The sequence below is a fragment of the Rhinoraja longicauda genome, chromosome 2 (genome assembly GCF_053455715.1).
Source record: "Rhinoraja longicauda isolate Sanriku21f chromosome 2, sRhiLon1.1, whole genome shotgun sequence".
Lineage (NCBI taxonomy): Eukaryota > Metazoa > Chordata > Chondrichthyes > Rajiformes > Arhynchobatidae > Rhinoraja > Rhinoraja longicauda.
In genome coordinates this window covers 32,332,269-32,354,608 of record NC_135954.1, presented here as the reverse complement: position 1 = coordinate 32,354,608, position 22,340 = coordinate 32,332,269, and the positions used below count along the sequence as shown (strand labels likewise).

At 43.9% G+C, this 22,340-nt stretch overlaps 1 protein-coding gene across 2 annotated transcripts in view; it reads left to right on the top strand.

Annotated features, from left to right (window-relative positions):
* LOC144603390 (signal transducing adapter molecule 1-like) overlaps positions 1 to 22,340 on the top strand; it is a 57,505-nt gene that overhangs the window by 29,616 nt on the left and 5,549 nt on the right. For both annotated transcript variants that reach the window (XM_078416566.1, XM_078416555.1), the window contains exons 5-11: positions 8,764 to 8,910; positions 9,051 to 9,141; positions 13,791 to 13,980; positions 15,486 to 15,580; positions 15,802 to 15,890; positions 19,667 to 19,754; positions 21,943 to 21,997. In XM_078416566.1, the coding sequence (XP_078272692.1) occupies positions 8,764 to 8,910; positions 9,051 to 9,141; positions 13,791 to 13,980; positions 15,486 to 15,580; positions 15,802 to 15,890; positions 19,667 to 19,754; positions 21,943 to 21,997 (755 nt within the window). The remainder of the gene's footprint in view (positions 1 to 8,763; positions 8,911 to 9,050; positions 9,142 to 13,790; positions 13,981 to 15,485; positions 15,581 to 15,801; positions 15,891 to 19,666; positions 19,755 to 21,942; positions 21,998 to 22,340) is intronic.

The following is a 22,340-nucleotide window of genomic DNA, read 5'->3' as shown; positions in this document are numbered from 1 at the left end:
TTAAACATTGTGATCGGACCTGCCTCACCTACCTCTTCTGGCAGCCCGTTCTATATACCTACCACCCTTTGTGTAAAAAGGTTTTGGATTCCCACTTCCTCCAAATCCAAGGCGTGGCCATGAACACTCGAATGGGCCACAGCTATGCCTGCTTCTTTGTCGGATACGGCGAACATTCCCTGTTCCAGGTGTACGATGGCCCGATCTCCAAACTCTAACTCTGCTACATTGACGACTGCATCGGTGCTATCTCCTGCACCCATGCAAAACTCACTGACCATTAACTTTTCTACTAATTTCCATCCTGCACTCAAATTTACTTGGACCATCTCAGACATCTCCCTACCGTTTCTAGACCTCACCGTCTCCAGCACAAGAGATAGACTATCGACTGACATTTATTATAAATCTACTGACTCCCACAGCTATCTAGACTACACTTCTCCCCATCCTGCTTCCTGTAAATACTATCCCCTACTCCCAATTCTTCCATTTACGCCACATCTGCGCCCAAGTTGAGGTGTTCCATACCAGGACATCTGAGATGATGTATTTAGGGAATGGGGGTTCCCCTCTTCCATTATAGATGAGGCCCTCACTAGGATCTCCTCGATATTCCGCAGCTCTGCTCTTGCTCCTCCTCCTCCTAGTCGCAACAGTCACCCTAGTCCTCACCTTCCACTCCATCAGCCGTTGCATACAGCACATAATCCTCTGACATGTTCCAGGGGTCGGCAAGACCAATATATCGGCAATACCAAGCGCAGACTCGGCGATCATTTCGCTGAACACCTCCGTTCGGTCCTCCTAAACCTACCTGATCTCCGTTTGCTAAACACTTTAACTCCCCCTCCCATTCCCACGTTGACCTTTCTGCCCTGGGCTGCCCATTGTCAGAATGAGACCCAGCCCAAATTGGAGGAATAACACCTCATATTTCGCTTGGGCAGTTTACTCCCCCCTCCCCCAATAGTATGAATATTAACTCCTCTAACTTCATGTAACCCTTGCTTTCCCTCTTTCTCCATCCTTCCCCCTTTCCCAGTTCTCCGACTAGTCTGAGTGACCTCATTTACATTTTTATCTCTGTTTGCTTTGTTGTTACATTCTCCTAGTTAACAATGATCTATTCTACATTTTCCTTGATAGAGTTATAGACTGATACAGTGTGGAAACAGGCTCTTCAGCCCAACTGGCCCACACCAGCCAACAATGTCCCAGCTACACTAGTCCCATTTGCCTGCTCTTGGTCCATATCCCTCCAAACCTGTCCTATCCATGTACCTGTCTAACTGTTTCTTAAACAATGGGATAGTCCCTGCCTCAACTACCTCCTCTGGCAGCTTGTTCCATACACCCACCACCCTTTGTGTGAAAAGGTTATCCCTCGGATTCCTATTAAATCTTTTCCCCTTCACCTTGAACCTATGTCCTCTGGTCCTTGATTCCCCTACTCTGGGCAAGCGACTCTGTGCATCTACCCGATCTATTCCTCTCATAATCTTATACACCTCTATAAGATCACCCCTTATCCTCCTACGCTCCATGGAATAAAGACCCAGCCTACTCAACCTCTCCCTATAGCTCACACTCTCTAGTCCTGGCAACATCTTCGTAAATCTTTTCTGAACCCTTTCAAGCTTGAAAATATCTTTCCTACATGGTGCCCAGAACTGAACACAATATTCTAGATGCAGTCTCACCAACGTCTTATACAACTGCAACATGACCTCACGACTTCTATACTCAATACCCTGTCTGATGAAGGCCAAAGTGCCAAAAGCCTTTTTGACCACCTTATCTACTGCGACTCGACCTTCAAGGAACCATGCACCTGTACTCCTAGATCCCTCTGCTCTACAAAACTACCCAGAGGCCTACCATTTACTGTGTAGGTCTTGACCTTGTTCGACGTCCCAAAATGCAACACCTTACACTTCTCTGTATTAAATTCCATCAACCATTCCTTCACTCACATGGCCAATCGATCCAATCCCTTTGTCTGATCTCCATCTCCTTCGTCATGTTTTCATACTTCCTTATCTCTGTATATCCCTCTCCTCTGACTCAGTCTGAAGAAGAGTCTCGTACCAAAATGGCACACATTCCTTCTATCCAGAGATGCTGCCTGTCCCGCTGAGTTACTCCAGCATTTTTTGTCGATCTTTGGTTTAAATCAGCATCTACGGTTCCTTCCTACACAGAAAAGACAGTACATTCAGGTACAAATAGGAACAAATTGCTTTGTTGAAGAGAATCCTGGCAAAATCTTTGTACAAAACTCCCCACTTGCAACGCTTGCCACCCGAAAACTTGGCATGTCACATATCAACGGAGTGTAAAGGGCATATGACCTTATTTCCTGGCTGTACTCAATGTTGGGCCTGAGCCAGTTCCTTAAAGTTGGAAAAAATAATTGACTTTTTTTAACTGTTTTTATCTCCCCTGCTGAAAAGGATGAGATAAAGTCTTATTGTTATGCCACATTTATGGGAAATTAGTACTGGATCGTGGTCAATTGTGTCGTTTGACCTTAACAACCAAGTTGATATCTTAAGCTACTGTAGAAAGTTCTGAGTACCATACTAGCCCATCTGCGGTCTACTTTTGACAGATGATATTTAAACTGGAAATTTAGCCATGGGGAAGTCTCGAGAGATTATCTGAAGCTGAACCTGCTGCTTGGTCAGCAGAATATTTAAATACTTTGACGTTCTTTATATTTTCTTTTAGTTTTTTGATCTGCCTGTTCTGTATATTTTAATATACTTCATGGACTGATGACATTTCCTCTGGATTTAGCGCAATATTTGCAAAGTCGTCATTCTACTAATGCAACTAGGTCGCAACTTGTCAGTCTCCTCTCCTTGGTGAAGACCTATTATTGCAGGGTGTAAATTAATGTTACAGCTGCTAGATGTGTGGAAGGGTCTATAAAAGTTTTAAGATATTCTGGAAGTAACCTGATAGTTCACATAAAACAGTCCATCATGTTAAAAGAGTGACAATGCTTCAAAGTGCATTGAGGCCAGAGTCTTTAATTATTAATCTGCACCTTGGCCTCATTATTAATTACTGTGTTTTTATCAAGTGATTACGTGCTATTGCTAATTTTATTTCCCGTAAGCCTTGAGGCACAGCAATCCTTTTAAGGTGTGTGATTTAAAAATTTTAAATGACGCATAAGATTTCTCCTTTTAAAATGTGGTCCTGAACTATTGATCCAAAAAATGTTGGATGTGGTTTAAGAGCTAGACTTCTTTTCAAAAAGTCGTGTTTTCTTTGTCAATTTCAAAAAATTCTTGACCTATATATTTCCTGTGAATTTTGTCCAAATTTTAAGTGATTACTAGACGGGTGTGCACCCATTGGGTGCAAATCTCTGTGGCGGGCGGTCCTAAGGGCAAGGCTGAGGGGGGGGGTGACGGCGGCAAGATGGCGGCGCGCACGGATGCAGCGGCTCACAGCTCTCCCTTTCGGTGCGTTTTATGTGTGTTATCTGTGTTATGTCTGTTAGTCAAATTTAGTCAGGAAAATCAGGAAAATCAGGCAAATCCTACCTACAACCGAAAGGATCTTCTGTTCATAGGATTCCAGTGCAATCGGGACCTTGTGCGCGAATTTCCACACCCGCGAAATATACCGGAAGAGATAGCCAGGACACCGGGCGCTCCGTGGATAGTTGTCGGCACGAACAGGCGTCGCAGGCGGAGGAGAAACAGGAAGCAAAAGCGAGGATGCCGGTCCGGTATACTTGCCAAGCTAAAGAGACAGCCACACAAACCACCGCTACCCAGCATGTTTCTCACCAACGCCAGATCCATCATCAACAAAATGGACGAACTAAAACTACAGATATCAGCAAACAAACTCGTGGAGGACTGTTGCATTCTCTTAGTAACAGAGACATGGCTTCATCCACTTATCCCAGACGGAGCCATTGAGCTAGCCGGGCGTACAGCGTTTCGTTGGGACAGAAACATCGACTCCGGTAAGAGCAAGGGGGGGGGGTTATGCATTTACGTGCACAACAGCTGGTGCACTAACATCCAAATCATAGATAGCCACTGTTCTCCTGATCTGGAGTCCCTAACAGTTAAATGCAGGCCTTTTTACCTTCCTCGCGAATTTACAGGGGTTATAGTAACAGCAGTCTACATCCCACCGAATGCTAACGCTAGCACAGCTTTAGGCTACCTGCTCGGTGCAATAAACTCACAACAGAGCACATATCCAGAAGCAGCCCACATCATAGCCGGGGACTTCAACCATGCAGACCTAAAGTCAGTTCTCCCGAAACTTGAACAACACATAAGATGTGCTACCAGGGGGAAAAACACACTAGACAAGGTTTACTCAAATATTAAGAAGGGTTTCAGGTCAGCACCACTACCACACCTGGGGCAGTCAGATCACCTGTCCATATTCCTAACTCCAGCATACACCCCACTCAGGAGGAAAGCTCCAGTCACCATAAAGACTGTTAAGACATGGCCTGAAGGAGCTTCCTCGCAGCTGCAGGATTGCTTCGAAAGGACCAACTGGGATATTTTTGAGGATCATGACTTGGAGGAGTACACATCAACTGTACTTTGCTACATCAAAAACTGTGTTGACAATGTCACCGTCGACAAACGCATCCGGTTGTATCCCAATCAAAAACCCTGGATGACAAAGGATGTCAGGTCTCTCCTCAAGGACCGTAACACCGCCTTCAGGTCTAGTGATAGAGCTCTATACAGTGCTGCTAGAACCAACCTGAAGAGAGGCATCAAGGATGCCAAAGCGTCCTACAAGAGGAAGATTGAGGACCACTTTTCCAACAATGACCCACGGCGGGTATGGCAAGGCATCCAGCACATCACCAACTACAAGACCAGCAACCGCACGACTGCCGACGGCGACGCCTCGCTGGCAGAGGAACTTAACTGTTTCTTTGCTCGTTTCGAGGTGAAAGCTACAGTGGCAGACATAACACCCTCTCCAGCACCTGACAGCAACACCTTCACTGTGCAGGAGTATGATGTTAAGCGCGTGCTCAGAGCAGTGAATCCCAGGAAAGCTGCAGGCCCCGATGGTGTGACGGGCAGAGTGCTGAGGGAATGTGCAGACCAATTATCTGAGGTCTTCACAAAAATCTTCAACCTGTCCCTTTTAAAATCCACCATCCCTCCCTGCCTGAAGTCCGCCACAATCATCCCACTGCCGAAAAAGTCTGTCATCAGCGGTCTTAACGACTACCGTCCGGTAGCACTCACACCGGTCATCACAAAGTGCTTCGAGAGACTGGTCCTGCAGCACATCAAAGCCAGCCTCCCACCCACCTTCGACCCACACCAGTTTGCCTACAGAGCAAATAGGTCTACAGGGGATGCCATCGACACTGCTCTTCACACTGCACTGACCCACCTTGAACACCAGGGGAGCTATGTGAGGATGCTCTTCCTCGACTTCAGCTCTGCCTTTAACACGGTCATCCCGAGCAGACTGGTCACCAAACTTTCCGACCTTGGATTTTCCCAAACCATCTGCCAATGGATCAAGGACTTCCTGACCAACCGCCCCCAGACCGTCAAAATAGGCCCTCACCTCTCCTCCACCATTACACTGAGCACCGGCTCACCACAGGGCTGTGTGTTGAGCCCCATCCTTTACTCCCTCTACACTCACGACTGCGCCCCCACCCATCCCACCAACACCATCATCAAGTTCGCGGATGACACGACTGTGGTTGGACTCATCTCAGAAGGAGATGAGACAGCCTATAGGGATGAAATCCAAAGGCTGGCAGCATGGTGTTCAGTGAACAATCTGGTCCTGAACTCCTCCAAAACAAAGGAACTTATAATTGACTTTAGAAAAACCAGTGGAGATTACGACCCACTCTACATCAATGGGGTCTGTGTGGAAAGGGTACCAGCTTTCAGGTTCCTGGGTACGCACATCGCAGAGGATCTTACCTGGTCTACCAACACCATCACCACAGTAAAGAAGGCACAGCAGAGACTCCACTTCCTGAGGATCCTCAGGAAAACCAACCTGCAGGAGAAGCTCATGTTGTCCTTCTATCGCTGCTCCATCGAGAGTGTGCTGGCATACTGTATAACCACATGGTATGCCAGCTGCTCAGAAAAGGACAGGAAGGCCCTTCAGAGGGTCATCACGACGGCCCAGAAGATCATCGGCTGCTCACTGCCCTCCCTGGAGCACCTGTTCAGACTACGCTGCCTCAGTAGAGCAGGCAAAATAATAAAAGATCCATCCCACCCCGGCCACCGTCTGTTTGTTCATCTGCCCTCTGGTCGACGTTTCAGGTCGATCAAATCCCGAACAAACAGACTTAAGAACAGTTTTTACCCCAGGGCCATACGAGAACTGAACACTACCTTTGCACTAGGCAACACCGTTAAAAAATCTTGTACTTAATATAATTGTATTTAATTGTATTTATGTATTTATTTGTTTTTGCATTTATTGCATATATGTTTGTACGCACCGTCAGGATTGGCTATTTTTTAATTTCGTTGTACTCGTTGCAATGACAATAAATGAATATTATTATTATTATTATTATATTATAAGGGGGGCTGAGGTGGGATGGAGTGAGTGAGGGGGGCGAGGGAGGATGGAGTGGGTGAGTGGAGGGGGAGGGGAGGGATAAGGGGAATTCAGGGGGGATCGAGTGGGGGGGGGGGGGGAGTGGGGGATAAGGCAGGTTCAGGGGGGATGGAGAGGGGGAGGGGGGAGGAGAGGGTGCAGGAGATGTTTGGGACCGAAACCGTTGGGTGGAAAGCTCTCCTTCGGGCCCAGCAACCCTACTGATCCGTGAACCCGTTGCCGGGCAGGGAGTGTCCCCTGGGGCTGTGCCAGGCCCAGCAACCCTACCGATCCGTGGGCCCGTTGCCGGGCGGGGAGCGTACCCTGGGGCCGTGCCGGGCCCAGCAACCCTACCGATCCGTGCACCCGATGGCGGGCAGGGAGCGTGCCGTGGGCAGAAGCCGGTGGCGGGCGTGGCGTGTCCCCCAGGGCCATGCCGGGCCCAGCAACCCTAACGATTTGTGGACCCATTGGCGGGCGGGAAGCATCCCCTAGGGCCGTGGGCGGGCGAGGGGGGACAGGGAGAAGCCACTGACCTCGACCCCGTTTCTCCTGTGGCCCGGGAACCCTCCTGCAACTCATGATCCTGTGGGCCCGGCAACCCGTGGACCCGTTGCCAGTCGGGGAGTGTCCCCGGGTCCGTGGGCAGCGAGGGGGGACTGGGAAAAGTGAACCTGTGGCCCGTGCATGCAAAGCTGAATGGCGGCGACGACCATTTTGTTGGATCCTCTGGTGGCCGCGCTGCACCATGGGAGTAAGGTCAGGCGCGAGGCACAGTGGGACGGGTGCCTGTCCTGCCGCTGGTACTCGTGCGGTCAGGGGAGCGCATTTGTTAAAGGTAGCCCCTCCCCGCCCCCACATTGGCCGCAACTCCCTGCCCCCCCCCATTGGCCGTCACATGGGCGGGTCCCATTGTGATGTCATACGCTGAACATGGCCAGCAATCGGTTTAATAAAGTAATTTTTTAACTTTAAAATGTCTGTAACTTTAAAAATATGACCAATTTGAATGAAACTTGTGTTAAACACTCCCCAGGACAATTGTGAATAAGGTGGGCCTACAATTGTGCGGGTCGTGTACCGTTTTTTTGTGGATGAGAAGGGCATAACGAAACAACGGCAAACAAGATGAGAGTTTTATTAATATATACTAGACCAAGTGGACCCGTTGGGCCCATTCCTCGTAGGGTTTCCATTGTGACTTGGGAAAATCGCGTTTCTTCGTTAAAATAAATTGCTTTAAAAAAATAAATAATAATAAATCTCAATAAAATAAATATGCTATGTAAAATAAAGAGGCAGAGATGGATCCCAGGTCTTTTCAAAAAATGGGCAGCCGGGCGGGTAGTGTCTCCCGGGGCCGTGTGCGGGCGAGGGGAGACAGGGTAGGGGAGAGGGTGCCACTCGCCTTGGCCCCGTGCCGCCAGCGCTGCAGCCAGAGTGAGCCGTGGACCCAAAGACACTCGTTTATTGGTCTAGCACCCTCACCCCCCCCCCCCCCCCACTCAATCCACTTTATCTCCTCACCCACTCCATCCCCCCCTACCCCGCCCCCACTCCCCTCCTCCCCTCCCTCCTACCCCTACTCCCTCCCCTTCCCCATCCCTCCTTCCCCCCACTCCCCTCCCCCTAACCCCCACTTGCTCCCCATCCTTACTCCCCCCTCCTCCCCCCACTCTCCCCCTCCCCTTCCCACCCTCTCCCCCCTACCCCTCCCTCCCTAGGAGATAGATTTAAACTTTAAAATGGGAATATCTTTAAAAATAGAACACGGATTTCAATTAAACTTCTTCCATTAGCACCAAAGGGACGACGGTGAGTAAGGTGGGCCTAAAATTGTCGCGCTATCGTGTACCGTTTTGGCTGTAGTTCAGGAACAAACAAACAAATAAACGCGAGTTTTAGTATATAGATATAGATAGATTTAAGGTAAATAGTACAACACATTACATATGATTTAAGTTAATCGATGAATTGCATATTTCTACAAATTGTATTGAACAGAGAATAATTTTTTGAGCAATAAAAATGATGGAATCTTCTTAATCACTGCAGAATATTGAAGAACCAGATTCGATCAGGGGCAGAAAAGCATAGCACAATGTCTGAGTAGAAAATCGCAATTAAAAAAGTCTTGAGGGTTTGTATTCTTGATTTTCATTTCAGGGACACCCAAAAGTCTGTGAGAAGCTTAAAGCCCTCATGGTGGAATGGGCTGAAGAATTTAAGAATGACCCTCAACTAAGTCTTATATCTGCAATGATAAAAAACTTGAAGGAACAAGGAGTTACATTTCCTGCTGTAGGTTCTCAGGTAATGCCTTTTTGTATTTGTATTTTCTGCAGGAATTGCCAGCTGAATAGGTCATGCTTTTGTCAGAACTTTTGCATTGTTCATTTCAATCACTTTTTTTGTTAGTAGAGTTGTTTATTTGTAAATTCTGTGATTGATAGGCTGCAGAACAAGCAAAGGCAAGTCCTGCTTTAGTAGCCAAGGATCCCAACGTCACAACAAACAAAAAAGAAGAGGAGGACTTGGCGAAAGGTGGGTTTATTCCATGACTATGTGATGGATAAATTTTAAAAAATACACACATTTTTCTGGTTATTGGTAGAAATTAGCAAGTGATTTAGTTTTATTGCCTAGATCAAAAATAATTAAACTTAATGCACAGTAATGCAGACAAATGCCCTTAAATGTGTAGAAACTGAACGGCTGAAACTGGTGTACAAAAACGACCCAAATACCTTGCATTGCCTGCCACTTACCAATTTCCATTGGAGGAATTATTTTCCATTGAAATGAATGGGGTCTCTGAACTAATGTTTGCAGGTGGACCAGTGTTGTAATTGTTGGGAAATGGCAAGAAGTTGGCAACCACCATTGAACTCGATGAAAGAATGCACTGAAGCATGGAATTTTAAACCCATTTAAGCATAATTTCTGTACATGGTTCAATTTGAGTAGACAGCTATGTTCTATAAATTCATACCCAAGTATGAATTTATAGAACATAGAAAAGTACAGGGCGGGAACAGGCCCTTTGGCCCTTAATGTCTATGCTGGACATGATGCCAAGATAAACCTACTCGCCTGTCTGCACACGATCCATATCCCTCCATTTCCTGCATATCCATATGCCCATCTAAAATCCTCTTAAACGGTACTATCATATCTACCACCACCAGCACTCCTGGCAGTGTATTCCAGCCACCCATCAAACTCTGTAAACAAAATAATTTGCACGCATATCTCCTTTAATTATAGCTATGCCCTCTAGTCTTTAACATTTTCCCCTGGGAATCTACTCCCTGTCTGTGCTTGTCATCATTTTATATACTTCGATCGGATCTCTCCTGCCACCAACTTCTGGTATTTCTAGAGAAAACAATCCAAGTTTGTCCAACCTCTCCCTGTAGCTAATACCGCCAAACCAAGCAGCATTTTGGTAAACCTCATCTGCATCCTCCTCAAAGCCTATACATCCTTCCTGCAACGGGGTTACAATGATGCCATGAATTGTGAAATGACTAAAAGGTGTACACCAATGATAATTTTAGCTGTAAACTAACTTGAGGAATAGGAAGGAGACTGATTGTGAAACGTTGGACCTTGCCAGAGGTGAGTAGAAGCCATTGAAGATTAAAGTGGTCAAATAAAGCTAGCCATGGAAAGATGAACCAATGAAGGTGGACCATTGGGGAGAGTTGTTTCAGGAGAATAGAATACTTAATCATGTCCATTCTCTGGAGGAATTGAGGGACAAGATCTGTGCCGACCAGCGATCCACGTGCGCAAGCACTATCCCACACATTGGGAACAATTTGCAATCTTTGCCAAAGCCAATTAACGTACAAATCTGTATGTCTTTGAAATGTGGGAGGAAAGCGGAGCACCCCCGTGGGAAAAAAATCATGTGGTCACGGGGAGAACAAATAAACTCCGTACGGTTGTACAGGGCCCTGGTGAGACCACACCTGGAGAATTGTGTGCAGTTTTGGTCTCCAAATTTGAGGAAGGACATTCTTACTATTGAGGGAGTGCAGCGTAGGTTCAAGAAGTTAATTTCCGGGATGGCGGGACTGTCATATGATGAAAGAATGGAGCGACTGAGCTTGTATTCACTGGAATTTAGAAGGATAAGAGGGGATCTTATAGAAACATATAAAAGTTATTGAGGGATTGGATACGCTAGATGCAGGAAACAGGTTCCCGATGTTGGGGGAGTCCAGAACCAGGGGCCACAGTTTAAGAATAAGGGGTAGGCCGTTTAGAACGGAGATGAGGAAAAACTTTTTCAGTCAGAGAGTTGTGAATCTGTGGAATTCTCTGCCTCAGAAAGCAGTGGAGGCCGATTCACAGGATGCATTCAAAAGAGAGTTAGATAGAGCTCTTCGGGCTAGCCGAATCAAGGGATATGGGGAAAAGGCAGGAACGGGGTACTGATTGTGGATGATCAGACATGATCACATTGAATGGCGGTGCTGGTTCGAAGGGCCGAACGGCCTACTCCTGCACCTATTGTCTATGTAGCTATGTATCAGACAGCACCTGTAGTCAGGATCAAACCCAGGTCTCTGGGAAGTATCTCTATCACTGAGCCACTGTGCCGCCCCAAGATAGAATGATGTTTGAGCTCGGTTGTCATAAGACCTTGACCTGGCTGTTTTTGTGCAACTGAATATCATATCTGTAGTACTGGAGAAGATTCTGAAGGATAAGATATATATGTGTTTGGATAGGCGGGCCAGTCAACATGGTTTCAAAGGGCTTTTATTGTCAGATGTGCCAATTAAGGTACAGTGATATTAGAATTACCATACAGCCATACTAAAAAAAAGCAACAAGACACACAACTACATAAAAGTTAACATGAATATCCATCACAGCGGATTCCCCACATTCCTCACTGTGATGGAAGGCAATAAAGTCTAATCTTCCCACTTTATTCTCCTGCGGTCGGGGCAGTCAAAACATCCGCAGTCAGGGCGATCGAAGCTCCCGCAGCCAGCAGTCGAAGCCCCCGCATCGGGGCGATCGAAGCTTCCATGTCGGGGCGATTGAAGCTCCTGCGGCTTGGGACTCCCGAAGTCGGTCTCCCACCAGGGACCGCGAGCTCCACGATGTTAAAGTCCGCAGGCTCCTGCGGTTGAAGCTCCGAGGTCAATTCCCGACAGGGATCGCCCACCCCACGATATTAAGCCTGCAGGCTCCCGGTCGATCTCCAGCAGAGGCCGCCAGCTCCTCGATGTTAGGCCGCAGTGCGGACGGAGATACGTCACGGAAGAAAATCGCATCTCCGTCGAGGTAAGAGAATAAATAAAGTTTCCCCTAACCCCCCTGCCCACCCCCACATAAAACAAGCTAAAGAACACTAAAACATTCATTTAACACATACTAAAACAAACAACAAAGACGGAAGGGACAGACAGACTTGGTGAGGCAGCCATTGCTGGCGTCACCCGGTATTTGTACTTGAGAGACATGTCTTATGAATTTGAGTGGGTTTACATAGGAACACGTTGGCAACATTTTCACTGAGACGGTTTTCACTCTTTGTGGAAAGAGCTGCAGGAGGAGGTAGTTTATGGCAGGTATAACATGATTTACAGGATGCTTGGAAAGGTACATGGATAGGAATGTTTATAGGGATATGGGACAAACCCAGGCAAATGGGACTATTTTAGATGGGGCACCTTGGTGTGTCTGGACAAGTTGGGCTGAATGGCCTGTTAACGTGCTGTATAGAAAATAGGTGCAGGAATAGGCCATTTGGCCCTTCGAGCCAATATGATCATGGCCGATCATCCAAAATCAGTACCCTGTTCCTACTTTTACTCCCATATCCCTTGATTCCGTTAGGCTAAGGGCTAAATCTAACTCTTGAAAACATCCAGTGAATTGGCCTCCACTGCCTTCTGTGGCAGATAATTCCACAGATTCACAATTTTCTGGGTGTGGAATTCTCTGCCTCAGAAGGCAGTGGAGGCCAATTCTCTGAATGCATTCAAGAGAGAGCTAGATATAGCTCTTAAGGATAGCGGAGTCAGGGGATATGGGGAGAAGGCAGGAACGGGGTACTGATTGAGAATGATCAGCCATGATCACCTTGAATGGCGGTGCTGGCTCGAAGGGCCGAATGGTCTCCTCCTGCACCTATTGTCTATTGTCGTCTATTGTCTATAAAAAGTTTTTCCTCATCTCAGTCCTAAATGGCCTTCCCTTATTCTTAAACTGTGACCCCTGGTTCTGGACTTCCCCAGCATGGGGTACATTTTTCCTGCATCTAGCCTGTCCAATCCCTTAAGAATTTTATATGTTTCTATAAGACCCCCTCTCATCCTTCTAAATTCCAGTGAATACAAATCCAGTCGACACATTCTTTCCTAATTTGTCATGATTCTATGACTCCATCTTATATCATTTGTGTCTGCTATCTCCAAGATTATGTATGCTCATAAATATAAAACCGTAACGTGGCATGACACATTGCTGCCAGGTGTGTGGCAAAATGTAAAAACCAAGAAGTGTTTTAGGTTAGGAAATAGTCACTTGTAGAGGTACAGTAAAAAGCTTGTGGCGCACTATCCAGTCAGCGGAAAGAATATACATGAATTCAGTCAAGCTGTCCACAGTGTACAGATACACTATAAAGGAAACGATGTTTAGTGCAAGATAGTCCAGTAAAGTCGGATGAAAGATAGTCCAATGAGGTAGATGGTAGCACAGGACTGCTCACTAATTGGTGATAGGATGATTCAGTTGCCTGATAACAGCTGGGAAGAAACTGTACCTGAATCTGGAGGGATGCGTTTTCATACTTCTATACCTCTTGCCTGATGGGCGAGGGGAGAAGAGATTGTGTCCAAGGTGAGACTCATCCTTGATTATGCTGATGGCCTTGCCGAGGCAGCGTGAAATGTAGATGAAGTCAATGGAAAGGAGGTTGGTTTGTGTGATGGTCGTGGCTGCGTCTACAATTCTCTGCGATTTCTTGTGGTCTTACAAGGAGCTGTTCCCAAACTGTGCAGTGATGCATCCCGATAAAATGCTTTCTATGTAAAAACTGAAAGTGTTACAATCTCACCTGCAGGTAATTGACTGTTTTCTGTTAATGTTGAGAAATCAAGCAGAGGAAATTAAATATTTATAATTTTGTTCAGCTACATTTTAGTATCTGCTGACTTTTATAGCCATTGAATTATCATTGAAAGAACAAAGACAGCAGCAGACTATGGTATCTAGTCTTTATCCAAACACATCAACCCTCACCACCAGCAAATCTAAAGGACGGAAGGTGCGAGCCATCTATGACTTTGAAGCTGCCGAAGATAATGAGCTCACCTTTAAAGCTGGAGAGATAATTACTGTACTAGATGACAGGTACATGGAAAAAAAATCCTTCTTACTATGAATTTTTCTTTAAGTACCTAGTGCAAATGGTTATAAAATGAATGAAGATGGTTATCTAAAATTACAGCAGGATTTTGGTCAATTGGGCAAGAGGGCTGAGGAATTGCTAATGGAGTTTAAGTAGATGATGGAGATAAGTGTGAGGTGTTGCATTTTGGGAAGTCAATTCAGGGCAGAGCTTCAAATTGAATGGCAGGGCTCTGGAGAGTGTTGTTGAGTAGAGGCATCTAGGAGTACAGGAACATAGTTCCTTGAAAGTGGTGTCTGAGGTAAATAGGGTGGTTAAGAAGGCATTTGGAATATTGTGTTCAGTTTTGGTCACCTGGCTATTGGAAGGATGTTAGCCTGGAAAGAGTGCAGCGAAGATTTACAATAATGTTCCCAGGACATGAGGTGCTGAGCTATAGGGTGAGGTTGGGCAGGCTAGAACTATATTCATTGGAGCCCAGGAAGATCAGGGTGATCTTGCAGAAGTAATCAATATCATGAGGGGAATAGACAGGATGAATGCAGAGTCTTTTACCCAGAGTAGGGGAATCAAGAACCAGGCATAGGTGCAAGGAGAGAGGGGAAAAGTTTAATAGGAACCTGAAGAGCAGCTTTTTCACATAGAGCAGTGGGTATATGGATAAAGCAGCTAGAGGAGGTAGTTGAGGTATGAACAATAGCAACATTTCAAAAAAACTGTACAGGTACATGGAAAGGTTTAGAGGTATATGGGCCAAACGAAGGCAGATGAACTAGTATAGATGGGGCACCTTGATCAACATAAGCAAGTTGAGCCGAAGTGTCTATTACTATGCTGTATAACTGTGACTCTCTTCATAATTACATAATTGGTTTGATGGTGATAGTGGAAAGTTGTTTTTCTGACTGAAGGCTCATGACTAATGGTGTGCTTAGGGGTCGTACTGGGGCCTTTGCTGTTTGTCATCTAGAACAACAATTTTCGATGCGGCTGTACAAGGCATGTTTAGTGTCTTAGCAGATAAGAGACTCCATTGTATTTATGTATAGTATTCCCTGATCTGATTGAATAGCATGCAACACAAAGTTTGTCACTGTACATGACAATAATAAACCGAAACCTAATAGGATTCTGAGGAGCTATTTTTTCACACGGTACATGTATGGGACAAATTGTCACACAAAGTTGTTCAGGTAGGTACATAACAATACTTAAACGACATTTTGACAGATACATGGATAGGGGAGGTCTCGAAGGAAATGCAGGCAAATGAACTACATGATTCATTGACTAATAGACTGAAATGCATCTTAATGTTTCGTTAGATAGACACTGGCTTTGGACAATTAAATGCAGATGTTTGGTTAGTAAATCTGGGATAATGAGTATTTTGGAGAATTCAATGAAGTAATGTTAGATTTTTGGGTGCACCATAACATTTTCTGGGATAGTAATTTGAGATTATCAATACTCAATTGTGGTAACCTTCATTCACTATCTTCACTAGTGATCCAAACTGGTGGAAAGGTGAAACGTATCAAGGTATTGGATTATTTCCAACGAATTTTGTAACAGCAGACCTAACAGCAGAGCCAGAGATGTGTGAGTAATTATTACATTAATTAATATAAATGGTTGTTTTTGTATTTTAAAAGCAACAAATTGCAATTTATTTGACATATTCCCATTGCGAACTTTAACGTGCAAAAAAATGGGAGAACTTGAAATTGTCTTTCAAATTTGATTGGAAAATCAATTATTGTTGTAAGCTTTGGTGATTGTAATTGTAAAATTTGGCTAATGCTAGGTTTTGTGCTTTACAGTGAAAACTGAAAAGAAAACGGTGCAATTTAGTGATGAGGTACAAGTTGAAACATTGGAACCAGAACCTGAACCAGTTTATATTGATGAAGTAAGTAATTGTATGTTTGTCAATGTAATGGAAGATGTTTTTAAATAATAGCACCTTAAACATTATGAAATATTCCAATTCATTTCAAATGTGTGTTATCCCACAATTTGATACTGAGCTAAAATTTGATACTGATATGTAAAGTGCAGCTCAAAGAAGAAAATATCCCAGCTACACTAGTCCCATCTACCCGAGTTTGGTCCATATCCCTCCAAACTTGTCCTATCCATGTACCTGTCGAACTGTTTCTTAAATGTTGAGATAGTGCCTGCCTCAAATATCTCCTCTGGCAGCTTGTTCCAACTATCCTTTGTGTGGAAAAAGTTACCCCCTCAGATTCCTATTAAATCTTTTCCCCTTCACCTTAAACCTAGGGTGGTGAATCTGGAATTCTTTGCCACAGAAGGCTGTGGAGGCAAAGTTAGTAGATATATTTAAGGTAGAGATCGATAGATTTTTGATTAGTACGTATGTCAGAGATTATGGGGAGATGGCAGGAGAATGGGGTTAGGAGGGAGAGATAGATCAGCCATGACTGCATGGCGGAGTAGACTTGATGGGCCAAATGGCCTAATTCTACTCCTATCACATGATCTGGTCCTCAATTCACCTAATCTGGGCAAGAGACTCTGTGCATCTACTCGATCTATTCCTCTCACGCCTCAATAAGATCACCCTCATCCTCCTGCGCTCCAAGGAATAGAGTCCCAGCCTACTCAACCGCTCCCTATAGCTCAGACCCTCTAGCCCTGGTAACATGTTTGCAAATCTTCTCTGTACCCTTTCCAGCTTGACAGCATCTTTTCTATAATATGGTGCCCAGAACTGAACACAATACTCTAAATGCGGCTTCCCTAACGTCTTATACAACTGCAACATGACCTCCCAACTTCTATACTCAATACTCTGACTGATGAAGGCCAATGTGCCAAACACCTTTTTGACCACCCTATCTACCTGTGACTCCACCCTCAAGAAACCATGCACCTGCACTCCTAGATCCCTTTGCTCTACAACACTGCCCAGAGCCCTACCATTCACTGTGTAGGTCCTGCCCATATTAGACTTCCCAAAATGCAACACCTCATATTTCTCTGTATTAAATTCCATCAACCATTCCTCAGCCCACTTGTCCAATCGATCAAGATCCTGCTGCAATTTTTCACAACTATCTTCACTATCTGCAAAACCACCCACTTTTGTATCATCTGCAAACTTGCTAATCTTGCTATGTATGTTCTCATCCAAATCATTGATATAGATGACAACAGTAACGGGTCCAGCACCGAACCCTGAGGCACACCACTAGTCACAGGCCTCCAGTCTGAGAAGCAGCCTTCCACCCTCTGCTTCCTTGCATGAAGCCAATTTTCTTTCCATCCAGCTATCTTTCCTTGGATCCTATGTGCTCTAAGCTTCTAGAACAGTCTACCCTGTGGAACCTTGTTGAATGCTTTGCTGAAGTCCATATATACAACAATTACAGCTCTGCCCTCATCGACCTTTTTGATCACAGCTTCAAAAAACTCAATGATTACATTGATTACATGATTACAATCGAGACAATCGAGTTTTGTTGTAATAAAACACCAGTGGAATCGGGTGAAACATTTTGCTGGGGCAGAAGTAAATCCAGATGAAAAGCTTTTGCCTATAATTTGTGTAACCCAACAACTCTCACCAATTTCTACAGATGCCCCCTAGAAAGTATTTCATCAGCAAGGTTTAGGAACAGCTCCACCCAAGACTGCATGAAATTGCGGAGCATTGTGGACACAGCCCAGACCATCACACAAACCAACCTCCCTTCCATTGACTCTATTTACACTTACTGGACACCAGTATAATCAAGGATGAGTCTGAAGAAGGGTCTCGACCCGAAACGTCACCCATTCCTTCTCTCCCGAGATGCTGCCTGACCTGCTGAGTTACTCCAGCATTTTGTGAATTAATCAAGGATGAGTCTTGGATATGGTCACTCTTCTCCCCTTTCCCATCAGACGTAAGGTACAGAAGTGTGAAAACTCATATCTCCAGATTTAGGGACAGTTTCTTCCCAGCTGTTAGCAGACAACTGAACCATCCTTTCAACAGCTGGAGAGCTGTCCTGACCTACTATCTACATCATTGGAGACACTCGGACTAGGTTTAATCAGACTTTGGTGGACTTTATCTTGCACAGGATTATTCCCTTAATCCTGTATCTATACATTGTAGATGGCTCGATTGTAGTCTTTCTGCTGACTGGTTATCAAGCTACAAAAGCTTTTCACTGTACCTCATTACACTTGACAATAAATTCAACTTTGGAGAAAAACATGGCACCAAATAAATTGAGCAATCTCATTAAATGCAACTAAGAGTTGCTTACTGATTAGAATTCTAGATTTCCACTGATCTTTGTGTAGTAAAGATGTTTCCTTGTTTCACACTTAAAATGCTTTGCTCTACTTTTAAAATCAGGGTGGAAATTTTCCAGGGTGGAAATTTCCAACACTCGAGGGCATAACTGTAAATTGAGAGGGGGGACGTTTAATGGAGATGCACAGGGCAAGTTTTTTACACAGAGTAGTGGGGAGACTGGAATGCATTGCTGGGGTGGTGGATATGATAGTGACTTTTACGGGGCGCATGAAAGTGCAGAGGATACAGGGATATGGATCACGTACAGGCAGATGAGATCGGTTTAACGTGGCGTCATGTACGGCACAAAGATTGTGGGCTGAAGGGCCCGTTCATATGCTGTACTGTTCTATGTTCTCCAATGCTCCCTTGTTCTGAATTCCAGAATTTGAACAATTAAGTAAAAACAGAAAATATTCAACAAGTCAGATAACATCTGTGCAGAGAGAAATGCAGTTAATGTTTAAAGTTGAAGACGAATCATCTCCACAAATGCTGCTTCATCTGTTGACTGTTTCTAGCATTTTCGGTGTTCATTTCAGGTTATCAATATTGCAATGGTTTTCTATTGAATCTCTATTTTCAGTTACTCAAATAGATAAACCACCAGTCTTCTAAATACAAAAAGCAGGTTTATCCAACCTTGTAATGTTAATTTTAATCTAGCCAGGATACTTTATATTCCTACAAGGCTAATATGCAGTTCCTGAAGACCCAAAGTGCTGGAGTAACTGCGGGTCAGGCAGCATCTTTGGATGACATGGATAGGTGACATTTTCGGTTGGGACTTTTTTTCAGACCCAATCCGATGCTCCCTTCCTGATGCTCAATACAGAAAAGATATATATAAATGTTGATAAACCAAAGATTAATATGACTGAGCAATGACACCTTAACTTTTGAATTTCAAATTCCTTGAGATAAATGCCAGTTTTTCATTAGCCAATTGGATTATATTTTGCATGGGTGTACTTCATGATATTGAATAATTAAATTGCATGCACTGCTTTTCACAATTAAGATCATCTGTTTAACTCTGTGATTGGATGGCCTCTCACTGCTCTGTGGAATTCCATCTGATATAATTTTGTCCACTCTTTTTAACTTTATTTAGTATTCTCTGTAAACGTTGATATAAATCTCTGTTCAATATTCTAAGCCATTTATAAGTTGAGAAACCAGTATAACTAACTTTTGTCGTGTGCTGCCAATCATTAAATTAACTCTTTATGCTGAGTCTTGTGTTCTAACTCATCTAGCTATCAACCTATGTTATAAAGTATGGCCCCAATGGTGTGGACTGTCTCGCTTTTGTTAATCTTCTGTATAAAACTTTATCAAAAATAAATTCCTATTTTTATTTACTTCATTAGGAAAAGATGGATCATCTATTACATATGCTGCAGAGTGCTAACCCCACCGATGGTCAGCCAGACCCAGCAGAACTACTGCATCTAGAAGGTAGGAATGCTATATGTTTCCTATTACAATTGCCTTTTTCTGCAGTTCACTGCTGCACCATTAATGTAAGCCATACATTTATAAATGTTGATATGCATGTTCTTTTTAAACTTAAATTGATTTAGTATAGATTTTAGACATGGGGCTGAGCAAATGTTAAACCAAGCCACACAAGGAGATTTTGGATCTGGGGGCTAAGAGCTTGAAGAAAAAATAGGCTGCTTTGACCGTGGAATAGTATTAAAAAAAGGTAATGGCGATGCAGAGTGGGAACTTGGAGCGATATGAGAAATGTAAAATTATTCTCTTGCCAGATTGAGAGCTTGTGTGATGGATGAACACATATGGTAGTTTTGGTCGCGTCAGGTGTAATCAAGGTTTAGTTAAAGTGGGCCCCCATCTACTACGATGCTTTGCACACTTCTAATAAAATACCTTTTCAAACCTGGTGGGAAAGCCGGGCAACAGGACCACTGCAAAGACGATCAACAAGTTTCCAAGTGTATATATATATATATGTGAGGATCTGTACTGGGTCCAACACTTCGATGCAAGGACAAATATCAACACCGCCATATCCTAAGCAGTGTGAGGAGATTTAGTATGTCGATGAATACTGTGAGAGAGGGGTAAAAAAGGGATAATTGAGCATCGTGATTGTGAGCACTCACATTTGCATCTCACAAATACTAATATCAAACTTCTACGGGTGTATGGAAAAGCGCATACTGATAGGTTACATTACAGCCTGGTGTGGTTACTTGAACCCCTGGAACTGAAGAAGACTGAAGGAGACAAAGGAGGGTAGTAGACATAGGCTGGTCCATCACGGGTACTAAACTCCCCACCGTCGAAGGGATCTATCGGAGGTGCTGCAATAAAAAAGAAGCCATGTTCTCATTTTACTTCTAGGGAAGAAGATGCAACTATCCCTACAAGTTTAAAGAACAGCTTCTTCACCGGCAAGCACAGGCTCTTCAGCACTGCATAACACTAACCACTTCCTCAGCAACTACGATCTTTTCTGGACTGTGTTTTCGGTTGCACTACAGACTTTTTTAAATGCACTATTATAGTTATATAGTATTACAGTATTTATTGGTTTTTGATTATATACATTTGTCAATGTGTTATTTCAGGGGTGTTGGAAACATCCCTGATCTCCCATATATTGCAGGAGGATCATGCCACAGTCCTCACTTCCACATCTTTCATTACCAGTCTCTTCCAGTAAGAAAGTGGAAAATGAACTTGACCTGATCATTACTCGCCCTGCTTACCAAAACCCTGCACTCAGCAAACCCTGCACTGTGATCTCAACAGCAGCACTTCAACCTCGCAGTCCTTCACAAAGACTGATTATTATAAAATGCCTGTGGTAATTCATCTACTATCTGTTTCCTTTATTAATTGGTCAAACACACATTTTATTACACCAAGGTGCACTTATCTCTCTTTTAAAGCGGGTTAACAGAAACTATCCTTATCACTATTTAGATTACTAAATGGCTTTATTGCGCACTCAATTTTTAAATTATTTAACAATCTTTTACTCGTTTACTATTTAGTATTTTGTGGCCAATCTTCTGACCTGCCCATCTTAATGTAAATATATGCTTTTTCTCTGTTTGATGCTATCTATAATCTTTTTAGTTAATCACACTTGTTGAGTCCTTCCTTGCAATTCTTCTATCACCTAAAATTTATCTACGCTTGTACGACCTAAAAGATGCCTTTAAATGTCTCCTGTTAATCTCAAATTGCAGATTCCTTAACTTGATTTGCAGTTCAGTTTGGCCAACTCTGCTTTCATACCTTGTTAATTGCCCTTATTAAAATGTAAAATACTTATCTTGTATCCGTTCCTCTCCAACTCAAATTGAATGTAAAATTCAATGATATTATAATTGCTGCTACCTCAGATGTCTTCACAATGAGGTCATTAATTCCTACCTTGTCCAATATCTAGCCTGCAGTCTGTTGGCTCCAGAGAGTACTTTCTGAAGGGACCTATCCCAGAACTGCTTTGGACTCTTCATCTAGATTAGCATTGTAATGGGTATATTTTTGGACTGGCTAGTTAATGAGCTATCTTCTGCAGATACCTACACAATTATAGACTAACTCTGTACTTCTCTCTTTCCCCATTCCCCATTCCCAAATCTTATCGTTCTCCAAAATTTCCCAGGTATCTGTCACCAGATGGAACCACTCATAGATCAGAAGTTAGAAGAAATTGACAGGTAAAAGTCCTATTTTCATATTTGTTCACAACGTATGCTGGAGAGTGTTAATAGCCCTTAGCGTTGTCAACATCAACTGGAGCCATTGAAATCTCTAGCTATCTGGCATGAATACCTCCAGATTACCAACTACTGACCTTCCTCAGTTGATGAATAAATGCTCCTGCATGTTGTAGATCACTTTAAAGGATCACTGAAAGTAGCAAGGAGACTGGGTATAAACTGAGCACAGAATTGAATTGATTCAAGTCAGTTTTCACTTTGTGGAGCAGATTTTGTTTTTCATCCAAGGGGGTGGAAGCAACGTATAGGATGTTACTTGTGGATATATGACCACCGACTT